The sequence below is a fragment of the Marmota monax genome, unplaced genomic scaffold, assembly GCF_021218885.2.
Source record: "Marmota monax isolate L192 unplaced genomic scaffold, Marmota_monax_Labrador192_F-V1.1 WCK01_AAM20220418_F8-fsc00045, whole genome shotgun sequence".
In the NCBI taxonomy this organism is placed as follows: Eukaryota; Metazoa; Chordata; class Mammalia; order Rodentia; family Sciuridae; genus Marmota; species Marmota monax.
In genome coordinates this window covers 10,183,839-10,198,808 of record NW_026692132.1, presented here as the reverse complement: position 1 = coordinate 10,198,808, position 14,970 = coordinate 10,183,839, and the positions used below count along the sequence as shown (strand labels likewise).

General features: G+C 30.7%; 1 protein-coding gene across 5 annotated transcripts in view; it reads left to right on the top strand.

The window, feature by feature from the left end:
* The window catches only part of Dync2h1 (dynein cytoplasmic 2 heavy chain 1), a 381,051-nt gene that overhangs the window by 210,722 nt on the left and 155,359 nt on the right, over positions 1–14,970 (top strand). For 4 of the 5 annotated variants that reach the window (XM_046466604.2, XM_046466597.2, XM_046466588.2 and 1 more), the window contains 4 exons: positions 1,341–1,451; positions 5,714–5,869; positions 9,929–10,004; positions 14,090–14,298. In XM_046466604.2, the coding sequence (XP_046322560.1) occupies positions 1,341–1,451; positions 5,714–5,869; positions 9,929–10,004; positions 14,090–14,298 (552 nt within the window). The remainder of the gene's footprint in view (positions 1–1,340; positions 1,452–5,713; positions 5,870–9,928; positions 10,005–14,089; positions 14,299–14,970) is intronic. The other variant, XM_058586626.1, reaches the window with a different exon arrangement.

The window sequence follows — 14,970 nt, the reverse complement described above, 5'->3', positions numbered from 1 at the left end:
ACACAAATGTATTGTTTCTCTTACAATTTCAATTTTTTTAAATGACCCAAGACAAATTTTTTTATAAATTAAGTTTTAAAATTATGAGGTTTAAATACATTTTACTATTTACAATTTTAAGCAAGCATGATGTATTAAAGGCTACTCTTTTAACATTTTTTAGTTATCCTAACTACATTTTACATGATATTAATAATGAAATGTGAGTCACTGATTTATATTAAAACTTTTTTTTTAACAGTTCACTTTCTTTTAGAGCTGTTAGCTATTTTTTCATTTATTTAATCTACAGACACTGAGTACAGAAAAAAATCCAGGAATTGTGCTATGTGCTGGTCAGAATTTTACCTGCCCTGTAGGATCATAGTTTAGAAGAAAGAGACCACATTTATCAGTAACTCTATTTAGTATGATGGATACTACAGAGGAGAATTTACAAAATGGCATGGGTGATTAGTTTTGCTTTAAATTGTGGCAGTGAAGAACCGAAGAAGATATTCCCCTAAAACATGCTATTTAAATTTTATTTTTACAGATGGTTAAGAGTTTGTGGGCTGGGGTTGTGGCTCAGTGGTAGAGTACTTGCCTAGCATACATGAGGCACTAGGTTTCATTCTCAGCACCACATATAAATAAGTATAATAAAGGTCCATTGATAACTAAGAAAATATTTAAAAAATAATTTGTTAGGTTACAAAGAGAAAAATGGGCGCAGGGAATATGATGAGTAAAGACTTCTGAAAGGCATAAAAATCTAAGTAAATGACTAAAGCATACAATATGAGGGGCAGGGTGGATGAATTTGTATGCTAATTTTGTATTTGTTATAAGCCATAAGATACTAGTAAAAATTGTCAAAAAGGGAATTTATATATTGGTATCAATTGATAAAATTCTGTGGAAGCAAGAATTGAAATAATGAGAACCTAAAGACCTGAAAATGGCTGTTGATTTAAGCATAGCAATTATAAAACTTATTTTGTATTTTGTATATATTAGACATTGCTTTCAGTGTTTTATGCAATCCTGTGTGGTAGGTACTTTTATTATCATTGCTCAGAAATGGTGTAAGTCACAGAGCCCAAGATCAGATAGCAAATAAGTGGTAAAGTTTGGATTGCAGTCCAGTGAAACTGGCTTCAGGTTCAAGTTCTTATTCATTACACTAAGGTAATAATAGAGAAGATAAAATTTTTAGGAAATATCAGAATGTTAAGAAATATGTCAGAATGTCACAGAAGAGTTTTAGTGAGAAAAACTAATTATTAATAATAGATTGATAAAAGGGATATGTATGTGTGCATATTTAAGTAGACTTTTTTATTGTTTTTATGTATAAGGAATTGAATACTCTTCAACCTAAAGATACCTTTCGTCTTTGGCTCACTGCAGAAGTTCATCCCAACTTTACTCCTATTTTACTACAGTCAAGTTTGAAGATAACATATGAGGTAAGAAGATTTAAAACTTCTTCTTATGATAACAGTAATCTATTTCTGCCTTCTAAAACTTTGGAAACAACCATCTATTAGATAAAAACACTTTTTTTTTAACTTAGATGAGTTATAATACACATAGATGGTGGTATAGGATATAAAACTTTTCAAAATATTTTTCAAGTTTTATTTCACATCACTTGTGCTTTAGTTTAGATAAAAAACACAATGCAAAATTTACCGTCTTAATGATTTTTAAGTGTATACTACAGTAGAGTTAACTACATGTATCTGTTGACAACAGACCTCTATAATTTTGATTCTGTAAAATTGATATCCTGCATCCATTTTTTAAAAATTTTCATTGGTATATTATAGTTATATATAATAGTTGGGTTCATCTTGACATTTTCATAAATGCTTATAACATAGTTTTCTCCATTCCAATCCCCATTGCTCCTTCTTTCCCTCCTCTCTTCCCTTCCCTGATTTCCTTCTTCTGCTCTATTGGAGACTCTGTATCTACTGAACAGAAATTCCCATTTCTTCCTGCCCCTGTCAACTACCATTCTTTCAATATGAGTTTGATTTCTTTAGATACCTCATTTAGTAGAAGTATGTTCACTTAGCATAAGATTCATTAAGATTCATTCTTAAGATTCATCCATGTCTTGGCATATGACAGTATTGATTTTTTAAAGACCAAATAATATTCCATTATATGTATATATCACACTTTATCCATTCATTCACCAATGAGCTTTTAGGTCTTCTGCTTCTTGGCTATTACGTATAATACAGTGGATAAGTTCAAAATTCTGTTTTCAATTATTTTGGATATATACCTAGAATTGGACTTTCTAGATCATATGCTATTTCCATTTTTAGCTTTTTGAGGAACCTCTATATTGTTCTTCATAGTGATTGTATCATTTTGTATTCCCAGTAACAGTTCACTATTTCTCTACATTGTTGCCAACACTGATTTTCTGGGTTTTTTTTGTAAATTATTATTTAATTTTTTTCTTTTTTCTCTTTTCTAAATTGTGATTATCCTTACTAGAGTTAAATGATACCTTGTGGTTTCGACTTGCATTTTTCTAGTGATTAGTGATGTTTTGCATCTTTTCATGTGCTCATTGGACATTTGTGTATTTTCCTTGGAGAAATGTTTGTTAATGGTGTTTTCTCTTTTCTAATTGGAGTATTTCTGTTTTTGTAAGGGTTCTCATATACATAGGAGAACACACACATGTATATAAAATATATATAATTTTTGTTGTTGGTTGGTATTGTTTGTTTTTTTGTTTTTTTGGTACTATAGATTGAACCCAGGGGTGCTTTACCTCTGAGCTATATCCCTAGCTCTTTTTATTTTGAGGTAAGATCTCACTAAGTTGCTTAGGACCTTGCTAATTTGTTGAGGCTGGCCTTGAACTTGGTTTCCTCCTGCCTTAGATTGCTGAGTCACAGGTATTACAGGTGTGTGCCAAAGCACCTCTATACTCTCTACACATTCTTATCAAATAGATGGTTGGCAGATATTTTCTCCTATTCCCATATTGCCTTATTTTTTTGTTGGTTATTTTTGTTGGTGGTGGTTTTTGCTTCACATAAATTTTTAAATTTAATGCAGTTCCATTATCTGCTCTGCCTTTTTTTGTCCATGTTTTTTGGTGTCATAGCTAAGAAATCCTTGCCAAATCCAATGTCATGAAGCTTTTCTCCTATATTTTCTTCTAGGAATTATAATTTTGGGTCTTATGTTTAGGTATTCAATCCATTTGGACTTAATTTTTGCATGTGATATAAAAGTAAGGACTAAACTTCACTATTTCCTAAGGTATAGCTCACTGAGAGTTTCAAAATTATTATGTGTATGTATGTCTATAATATCCTCAAGACACACTTATAATCTTATTTTTTTTTTTTTTGGTACTGGGGATTGAACTCAGGGGCACTCAACCACTGAGCCACATCCCTATACCTATTTTGTATGTTATTTAGGGACAGGGTCTCACTGAGTTGCTTAGTGCTTCACTTTTTAAAAATTTTTAATTTATTTATTATTCTAATTTGTTATATATGATAGCAGAATGCATTACACTTCTTATTACATATATAGAGCACAATTTTTCATATCTCTGGTTGTATACAAAGTATAGTCAAACCATTCGTGTTTTCATATGTGTACTTAGGTATCACTCCACTGTCTTTTCTACCTCCATGCCCCCTCCCTTCTCTCTCACCCCTTTGCCCTATGTAGAGTTTGTCTGATCCTCCCATGCTCCCCGCTGACAACCCCATTATGAATTAGCATCCTTATATCAGAGAAAACATTTGGCATTTGGTGTTTTGGGATTGGCTAACTTCTCTTAGCATTATTTTCTCTAACTCCATCAATTTATCTGCAAATGCCATGATTTTATTTTCTTTTATTGCCGAATAATATTCCATTGTGTATATATACCACATTTTCTGTATCCATTCATCTACTGAGGGCATCTAGGTTGGTTCCACAGTTTAGCTATTGTGAATTGTGCTGCTGTAAACATTGATATGGCTGTGTCCTTGTAGTATATTGTATTTAAGTCCTTTGGGTATGGATTGAGGAGAGGGACAGCTGGGTCAAATGGTTGTTCCATTCCCAGATTTCCAAGGAATCTCCATACTGCTTTCCATATTGGCTGCACCAATTTGCAGTCCCACCAGCAATGTGTAAGTGTGCCTTTTCCCCACATCCTCGACAACACTTATTGTTGTTTATCTTCATAATGGCTGCCATTCTGACTGGAGTGAAATGAAATCTTAAGAGTAGATTTTTTTTTTGCATTTCTCTAATTACTAGAGATGTTGAACATTTTTTCATGTGTTTGTTGATTGATTGTTTATCTTCTGAGAAGTGTAGTGCCTCACTTTTACTGAGGCTGGCTTTGAACTTGCAATGCTCCTGTCTCAGTCTCCTGAGCTGCTGGAATTACAGGCCTGCGCCACTGCACCCGGCCAATCTTTAAAACATATTAAATGTCCATTTTTTCCTTCTGTTTCGATTAGTTGCCAGAGTTGTTCAAAGTTTTTTTCCAAATTACTAATGTCATGCTTATATTCATATTATTTTTAATTTTTTCTATTCACTGAATTTCCATCTTTAATTCTGTATTTCATCCTCTTTATGTTTTCTTTACTTTTCTTTTTTTTCTGATTTTTTAAGCTGAATGTTTAATAGGTCAAAATGCTTAATGCTTCATATTTACTTGTACTAATATTGAAATTAAATTAAGTCTGTGAATTTGTAGGTGAGTATAACTTTTTTCCTTATCTTGTATTTTGGCATCCTAGTGGTTTTGTTATTTTTGCAATATTCTATTATGATTTTCTAATTTGTTGTACATGGTTTATTAATTTGTATAATGTATAGTATAGCACCTTTTGAAGAAAACTCTAAGTTGTTTAGTTTCCTATTAATATCATACATTATTTTATTTATCTACCTATTTATTTATTTTTTAGTTGTAGATGGACACAGTATCTTTATTTTATTTTATATTTTAATGTGGTGCTGAGGATCAAACCCAGGGTCTCGAATGTGCTAGGCGAATGCTCTACTGCTAAGCCCCAGCCCCAGCCCCAGCCCAATATCATGCATTATTAAATAGTACTCTTTTTTCTAAGGATTTGAATACTTTATTTTTATCATTTTGATATAATGTATACAGATATATAACATACAGTCCTAATGCTTGTAGATGAGCATTTTTTGACTGAGTACTAGTCCAATATACAATGTCAATTCCTTTTTTTGTATTTGTATTCAGTTGCTTAGCAATGTCTGGTAATACCCACTTTAACTTTGGTGGACTAATGCTCAAAACAAATTAGTTTACATTATGTGTAAATGGTACATTGTAGTCCTCATGGAAATTCAAATAACAATTAGTGAGGGATAACTGGCATATTAATCCCAAATATCTGCCCTAAACCAATGAGTATCCCAGTATTATAAATAATGATTTTATTTCAATAACAACAAAACAACTTAATGATCATGTAAAAATTGGCTGTTTTGAAAACTATTGATTGTATTCTGGATTTATAATTAAAATGAACTGTTAGATATATAAGGTGTTCAAAACTCATTTTATATTTGTACATTTTGAAGTAACAAATCAAACTTGGTAAGTGGTGAAAATCTATTCACTAAAATGTGTTCTTAAATATGATAAATATAGAGTTATTTGTAATATTTTAAATAATAGGATGTCCGTTAATTTCTTTAGTCACCTCCAGGTTTGAAGAAGAATTTAATGCGTACTTATGATTCTTGGACTCCTGAACAAATTAGTAAAAAAGATAATATATATCGAGCTCATGCTCTCTTTAGTTTTGCATGGTTTCATGCTGCATGTCAAGAAAGAAGAAATTATATTCCACAGGTAATTAAGAATGTCTTAAATAGTCAAAACTTTGCATTTTATTAGAATATTCTTATAGTTTAATATAAATAGCTAGGATCATATCATGATTTGGCTTGTGATTCATACATTTATATCTCCAATTCAATCTTTTCAAGTTTCAGACTATATTCAGTTATCTACTTCACATCTTATATTTACTCAGTAAGTATTAGATATCATATTTATGATTAAGTACTCACAAACATCTCAAACTTTAAAAACTGGTTTTCCTATGTCTGTTTTTCCTTTAGTATATTCTTCTTGATAAAAGGCATTGATCCCCATCTTCCTCAAGATAGAATTATAGGACTTGTTTTTGGTGTTTTTATCTCTTAATTTCCCTACCAGTAGATGATCAAGTACTATTATGATTTCAAAGCACAACTCTACTCCGTGTACAAGTCATCACTATTTTTTCTAAGCTTTATCTCACTTACCTGTATTTCTGCTCTTGCCTTACTTATAAGTATTGTTCCTTTTGTTGTTGTTGTCATTTGTTTGGGTTTTTTAATTTTGTTTTTACATTCACCAACTAGAATATTTTCCTCATATGTGAGTTTGTTTATTCTTTTACTATGCTTAAAACTCATCTGATGGCTTTCTGTTGTACTTGTGGAAACATCTTGCAGATTTATTATTATAGTCCAGAAGGAAAAATCCACTGTTCTCTTCAACCTCCTCTCTTGCCCCACATCTTACTTGTACTCTACTCTTTTGTCACACTGGACTTCTTTAAGGTTTTGAATTTATCAAGCTCTTTCTCATTAAATACATTGCGCTTAAATAAATCAACCAATAAATTACACTTTTCCATTGCCATGGCACTCATAGCTGGTACTAATGCTCCATTCTTGCTAAATGACTATCTGTGCCATGAACTCTTCTATATTTAATTTTTTTCCATTCTGTTTATTTAATTTTGCCCAATTCTGCTGGGAAGCTATCTCCCACCTGCTCTCCTCATCTTTCCACCCTTTTAGCCTCTCGATTTCAGTTACATGTCAAAACAAGAGCATAGAGTCTGTAGTTAGACAGATTTGGGTTTGAGTCTTGACTCAAGAACCTTGCTTTGTGATCATGAATAAACTAATTTAACCCCAATAAACACCACTACCCCATTCACTTTGTGTAATTATAGAATGAGAACGATGATTATATTTGTCTTTGTTGTAGGGATTAAATAAAATAATGTATATTTGGAGGTGCTTAACATGGTGATTTGCATATAGCCTGGGAAATATTTTGCCAAACAGATGGAATAGTAAATAATTATAGTATTGCATTGCATCATATAATTTACATATTATGATTATGGAAAGCACATACTTATTATTTTAAGTTTACAAAGAGGAAATGCATGTCAATAATAATTAACTTCTCAAGGCATCATACCTAAAAAGCTGTAGAGTTCTGAAAAGGGTTGGAATATCTTCCTGTAAATCCTTTGCTATTAACTTCTCTGACTTCAGTCCTTGGCCTTCTGTGTCAAATAATCTTGACTGAGAGATGAAGAATAGTGATAGTATCTTAATTTTATTGATAAGTTATATTTAAAGTGAAGTTAAATTTTATTGTGTGTTATCATACATGTACACAGTGTAAATTTAAAAGCTAAACAAAGTTTTTTAATGGGAGTTAGTCTCTTCCCTTCATATACTCCTGCCCCCGAGTTTCCATTCCATGGGTATCACTGTAAACTGTTTTTTGGGTGTTCTTTAGTGATATTCGATATAAAAAATTTTATGGATTTTTATATATATATATATACACTAATGTTCTTTGTAACTCAAATGGTAGCATATTACAAATATGTCTGTGTCTTACTTTTTTAAATACTATATTTTAGAAATTATCCATGTATATAGTTATGCCAAATTTTACATTTATATTGCATTAGACTGATGTGCATTTTTTAAACTCATATTGAAAGGACATTTTTTTTAATCTGTGCTAATGTGAAAAAATGTTACAATTTTTATCCCTATACTTAATTTAACATTTAATAGTGGCTTGTTCCTAAATGTGGAATGTTTGAGTTAATAGATATCTTTTTCCCCCCAAATTTATAAGTTTTACCAAGTTGTTTTTCGTAGAGGACATAGTAGTTCACTTTTCCATAAAAAAGCTTGAAAATATATATTTTTTCACATTGGAAGTCTTGTCTCATAAAAATCATAGTTGGAGGTGAAAGCGGACAAGATGTAAATTACTACTTAGTTGCTAGGTACCACATCATAAGAATATGTTTTAAGTAATATTGATGGCTGCAGTCTTTTGAGTTTGGGTTTCTTAAAAATATTAATGTTTAATATATTTTAACACTTTCAAAGGTTGTTTCTTTTTACAAATAAGGTCTAATAGAATGACATAAAAAATCTTACTAAGAATTTGTTTTGAGTTGGTAGAAAAGTTTAGTTAAAATATTATAGGACATAAAGAATGAAATAATGTCATTTCCAGGAAAATGGATAGAACTGGAGATGGAGAGCATCATGTTAAGTGAAATAAGTCAGATACAGAAAGTCAAGCGTCATAGTTTTTTTTTTTTTTTTTTAATATGTAGAAGCTAGAGGGAAAGAAGGAACAAAAGGGATCTCATGAAAATAGAAAGGAGACCAGATGGGTGGAAGAAAGGGAAGGAGCAGGGATGAGGAAAGGTCAAGGAGAGGTACTAGGGAATGAAATTTTCTAAAGTATGTTATGTGCATGTACAAATATGCCAGTTGGATGTCTCAAATGATTGAAAATCCATATATTTTGGTAAATACACCTTTTCTAGATCTTGTAGCAGGAACCCAGATTTTTTTTTCAGATTTTATTTCTTTTGTTCATTGCTTTATTGTCATGACTTAAACGGTGCCTGGTATGGAGCGTGCACTCCAAAAGTTTTTTTTTTTTTTAATGAGTTTTGTTTAAAAGATTTGTTAAAATTTTCTTTATTTATCTCAGGATAATTTCTTCCCCAACATCATATTCTTTCAGTGTTCCACGTATTAGTGAATATCCACCTTCCATTTGAAAACATAAGCATAGAAATCATTCTTAATTGCTTAATTCTTTTTGGTATCCTCACTCTCCATTAATATCTAATACAAAAATTCAGTTAATTTTTTTCCTAACAACTTTTAAAATCTGTCTACTTTTGGTTTTTACCTATTCTATCCCTTGCATTGTCAGTAGGACTTTTCTCACCTCTTAGATTGGATCAGATCTCTTTCTTATATATACGAAGTAGGTTTCTTTACATCAAATTTATTATACTTTGTAATCATACATGCATTTGAATGATTGTCTCTATCTCACTCCTCCCTACATTTGACTGAAAGCTACATGAGAGTAGAGATTACCTATTTTCCGGTTTACTTAATATTCCCAGAGTCTCACCTATAATACACATTTAAGAAATGTTTGTTGAATGATGAATACATGTAATTTGTATTAATATTCCTAAGTACTATTCAAGTATTAAGCATTTTAGTTTGAAATTACCTGATTGCATAATTAGTTATTTCCCATTAGAAATCAGAAATCGTGTTTTATATTATTTTATATACAATGTTGAGCTCTATGAACATTCTTCTATGCTGCTTTGTTGATTAAGTACCAATGAATGTAGAGAAATAATATATGTTTTGGGGACTCTTGAATATTTGTTTTCATGTTTGTGGGGAAAATCTGTACTCCTGAACCTGATTATAGAAAATATGTCACATAGTATATAGCATAAAAATTTATGCCAGTTTGTTCTATGACTGTATATACTTAAATGATAAAAACAAATTATATTAATATAATATGATAAATATATACAATAAATTATTGTATTATTATAGTACTTTTTATGCTTTAGAGGTCTGTAGATTTTTTAATTCATGTTATTTTAGATATATTGTATATTGGTTTTATTTTAAATTCTCAGAATTTGTATTTTTTTAGTATATACTGAACACATTTTAAATTATAAGAGCACATATGTGTACATACATTGCCTTTGAACACTGCTTAATTCTTTACTATTTTTTAAATTTGTTTTGGTAGGGTTGGACCAAGTTTTATGAGTTTTCTTTATCAGATCTTCGGGCTGGGTACAACATTATTGACAGACTCTTTAATAGTAAGTTCTAAAAAAACTTTTATGTTTCTGGTGTTATGATAAATTTAATTTGTAATGTTATTAATATTTTCCAGAACTGGCTTAACATCATGTCACAAAATTTGATTGTCTTTTTTTTTTTTTTTTGAGTATTTTGTATCCTGACTGCCATGTCTGTGTTTTCTGGATTCTGATATATTCTGTTCTTGTCATTGGTTTTGATATAAACCATTTGATTTCTGATTTATCTGTATTTCTCAGGAAGCAGAAAACTAGAAAGATCTTGTCTTCACTTTTTCGCATATAAAAACTTTAGGCTTCAACTGAGTTATTCAGATATCTTTCCAGGGAACTTTTAAAATTCGAATGTATTAATCTAAGGCTACTAGTACCAAGGATTTGTAGAGCCTTGGTTAAATTATTAAGTGGGATTGAGGATACAAATAACATACTGAAATAGTGCAGCAAAAAAGATTATATCACTCAATTCCGTAAGGTCATTTAGCTCTTTACCTCCTAAGATAGGAACAGTGAAATCCCTAAAATTTTTTTGTGTAGGGCTAAGGCAAGTGGACACTAGAGGTTAGACCATCGATGATTTAGAAAACAGAGTAGGTCAATACAATCTTGAACATAGGAATGTCATAAGTAGATTTCTTAATTTCGGTCTCCCTTCACTTTTCCAAACCCTGCCACCTAGCCAAGCTATTCTTCCTAGTTTGCCTTATTTCAGTAGATGGCATCCTTCATGTACTTTTTCAAGGTTAAGGCCTATGAATCACCCCAGATTCTTTTTTTTCCCCTCACCCTCAAGCGTCCAGTGCTTTGGCAATTTCTGTCTCTTCCATTTCCAGATCATATTATGATTCTGTTGAATTCTTCTTAATTTCATTAAAGCTTTAATTTTCTAAGTTGTAATTTCTTCTTACTTCTACTTTAGCATGCTTTCAAACATTCTCTATAAACTAACTCCAGTTTTAGAAAAGTAAGTAAAACCATGTATTTTCTCTTTAAAGCATATAGCCACACTTGTTGACCTTGTGTACTTCAAATAATCAGTCTTATTTCTATTTATAGGTGTTAGTAGATACTCTTTCTATTACAGCATCTCAAGTTTTTTTTAATGTTTTGCCTCTTCCTGTTGTCTATATCTTAGAAGTTTCCATTTCAGAAAACTTTTTGTTTTTCTTCCCCACATTTTTTTCTTATTAGTGCATTATAGTTGTACATACTAAAGGGATTTGTTGTTACAAGTTCATACATGCACACAATATAACAATATAATTTGACCAATATCACTCCTCAGCACTCCCCCCTCCATCTCCCACCCCTTTCCTCTATTGATCTCTCTTTAATTTTCATGAGATTCACTCTAATATTCCCATCAGAAAATTTTCTTAGCACTGAATCCAAAGTAATTTTTTAAATAATTCTGTCTTTGTTTTGTTTTAATACATTAGTTCTATTTAATATTTTTTTTTGTTTCTTTACTCATTTGTTTTTTGTTTCTGCCTTTCCACTAGAACATAATCTACAGTAAATTAAGGTCTTTGTCTTGTTTACATCTGTAACAGTACCTAGTCCATCAAAAACATAAGAAATTTTTCTGTTATACATATTTGGCAAAAGGATAGTGATAGATATCTAGGATGTGGCCAAGTCCCATTTTAAATGTTACATTTTAGGTTTAAAAAAAATTATTAATGAAGCACAATATGCCAAAAATTACTTATAACATTTAGCTCAGTGAAATTTTCAAAAATGGAACATACTACTGTAGCCAGCATCTTAATCAAGAAACAGAACATTACCAATAATTACCCCAGTTTACATTCCATGCAATGCTGCTTTCCAGTCACTACCCTTCCCTATATTCCCCATCCCAAATCTTGAGTTGATGTCAGATACCTAATTCTATATATTAGTTTTGCTAATTCTATATATTAGCAAAACTAATTCTATATATTAGTTTTGCTTATTTTTGTAAAACTGGGATTATATAGCATGTGTCCTTTAGTGATTAGGTTCTTTCATTTAAAATTATATGTGATAGATTGTGGTTGCATGTATTTGTAGTCCATGTATTGTCAAGGCTATTTAGCATGCTGTTCGATTATAGGTACTTCTGTTGAGGGACATTTGGGTAGTTTTCAGTTTGAGAAGATTAATACTATGCTAGAATTAGATGAATATATGGATATATTTTGTGGGGTATTTATGTATTAAATAAATAAAGTCAGTATACTGTAGAGATACCTGCCATGTTGATTATGGCACAGTTCTTAATTAGCCAAGTTATGGAATCAGCCTAAGTGCCCATCAATGGATAACTGGATATATACATATATGTAATATATACAAATGGATATATACACATATGTATATACACATAAATATATACCAGAGTATTATTGGATCATAAAGAAGAATGAAATCCTGTCATTTTCAGGAGAATGAATGGAACTGGAGATCATAATGTTAAGTAAAATAAGCCAGACACAGAAAGACAGTATTGTGTAATTTCTCTCATGTGGAATCTAGCAGAGGGGAAAAGACATGAAAGTAGAAGGGCAATTATTAGAAGACAAGAAGGGCATCAAGGGGAGGGGAAGGGCAAAGAAGGTAATGGGGGAAGCAATATGATGAGTATGTTATTTACATGTATGAAAATGCCACAATGAAACCCATTATTCCATGTATTTAGAATGCATTAATAAAAAATATTTAATTTCATGTTAAAAATAGAACCATAAAATTTATGGTTCCAAAATTTCTTAGTATCAAGGGATTCTATGTAAAATTCAATTCAGTAGAAAAAATTTAGTAGGCCAATTGATTAGAGATTGATATAGAGATTAATAGCCATGTGACCTAGAGTACCTTTCTTAACCTTTTAAACCTCAATTTCCAGATTTATAAATAGGAATATAGGCTATCTCTTGTTTTGCTTAATTGTTGAGAGGTTTAAATGAGAAAAGTCACCTGAATCATTTAATATTTAGTATATTTAATATATTGTAAACAGTTGTTAGCCTTTTTTGTTCTTAAGATTTTCTTATAAAACTGTGAGAAAATATATCACACAATGGTCGCTTCAGTTTTTTAAATTGAAAAGAACATTAATCAGTTACTGATGTATCGTTTAGTGAATATCAAGGTAGAATGAGAAAACTGATAAGTCTTAGGAAAGTCCCTTGTTATTTAGCCATTGTTCATAGTAAGATATATGTTGAAAACAAATTTAATTATTCGTCTATCATATAGATGTCCTTATCCTCTAGGAGGCCATAACTCACTTGGGTTCCAAGGTGTTTAGTAATACTACTTAACTATCAAGTTTTATGTTTCTCTGAATTTTATGGTGATGAAATAGAACCAAGCTAGTAATACTAACAAAAAATTTAGCTAGTTTCAATTATAGCTGGGTGTTTCCTGTATTTACTAGAGATTGGAAACTTGATTCTTGTACTTTAATATTACCACTGAATTGTGGTTATGAAGATACTTATTGAAATAATACAGAGAAAATTTCCATGGTGTTTTTATACATTTTTCTTTTAGTAAAATAGGAAATGGATAGTTAACTTTGGAAATCATGACATATAGAAGATTGTTATATGAAGATGTTTTGTAGTGTTTTTGTATTAATCGGATTATTTTGTGAACTGAATGTTTCATTAAGTGCTATGTAAAATTGTTCTGGACAGGGTCTTTTAAGGAGTTTCCAATTTAAGTTGCCAGTATTGTATGACAGAAAAAAAAGGATGGCTCAGGATTCAGAATGTCTCATTTCCAATCTAGATCTGCGTGGCTGTGTGATTTTTCTCCCTTTGGTGACTCAAATTTCCCTCAATTTGTCCATCTGTATAATTGAATGATATTAATACTTCCATGTTTTTTATGAACATTGAGTTAATAAGTGTAAAATATTTGAAAAATTTTATTTGATTAAGTAATCTGAATACATTTTAAATACTATTAATATTGACCATTTAAATAAATGACTTAGTAGTTATTGTTAAACATATATATCCATATTCTATAAATATAACCAGGGCCAGTAATTTAGTTAACATGTTAAAATGTAATTTTGTTTTAATTTATAGGTACCAAAGATGTACAATGGGAATATGTACATGGTTTATTTGAAAATGCTATTTACGGAGGGCGTATAGATAACTATTTTGACTTCAGAGTTCTTCAATCATACCTGAAACAATTTTTTAATTCTTCAATAATTGATGTATTAAACCAAAAAAATAAGAAAAACATTTTTCCATATTCCATATCTCTACCCAAATCCTGCAGTATTTTGGTAAGTAAAATGAATCATTTTCATTCTTTTACTTGTACCAGATAGATCCTTGAATCATTTTTTTAAAAATTTTATTGGTTCTTCTTAGTTGTACATGACAATAGAATTCATCCTGACATAAAAGCATGAAATAGAATTTGTTGTAATTCAGTCCCCATACTTCCCCTTTCCCTCCCCTCTTCCCACTCCTGTTTCCTTCTCTCTACTCTAGCGATCTTTCTGCTGTTCGCTTAGTATTTTTTTTAAAATTAGTATCTTGTTAGCGATCTTTCTGCTGTTTGCTTAGTATTTTTTTTTTAAATTAGTGCCTTGTGAATGTACATAATGGTGAGATTCACTGTGGTATATACATAGTAATGTTAGCTCAGATTCATTCCACTGTCTTTCCCCATCCCATCCCTCCTTCTTTCCCTTTGTCTCCTTCAGTGATCTTTCTTCTATTCTTTTTTTAAAATAATTTCTTACATTGTTAAACATGTCATTTCTTTTCAAAAGCACAAATAATTACTCATAATACAGATTATTTAATTTGTCACATGGCCTGATTCTCTAAACTCTAGTGAAGTGTCTTATAAACTTTTGAGTATTTACTGAAGATAATTTTAACATAGTGACAGTAGGGCATTGTATAGGCAAATCATAAAGAGACTAGGCAGCCCAGGAAAACTAAAA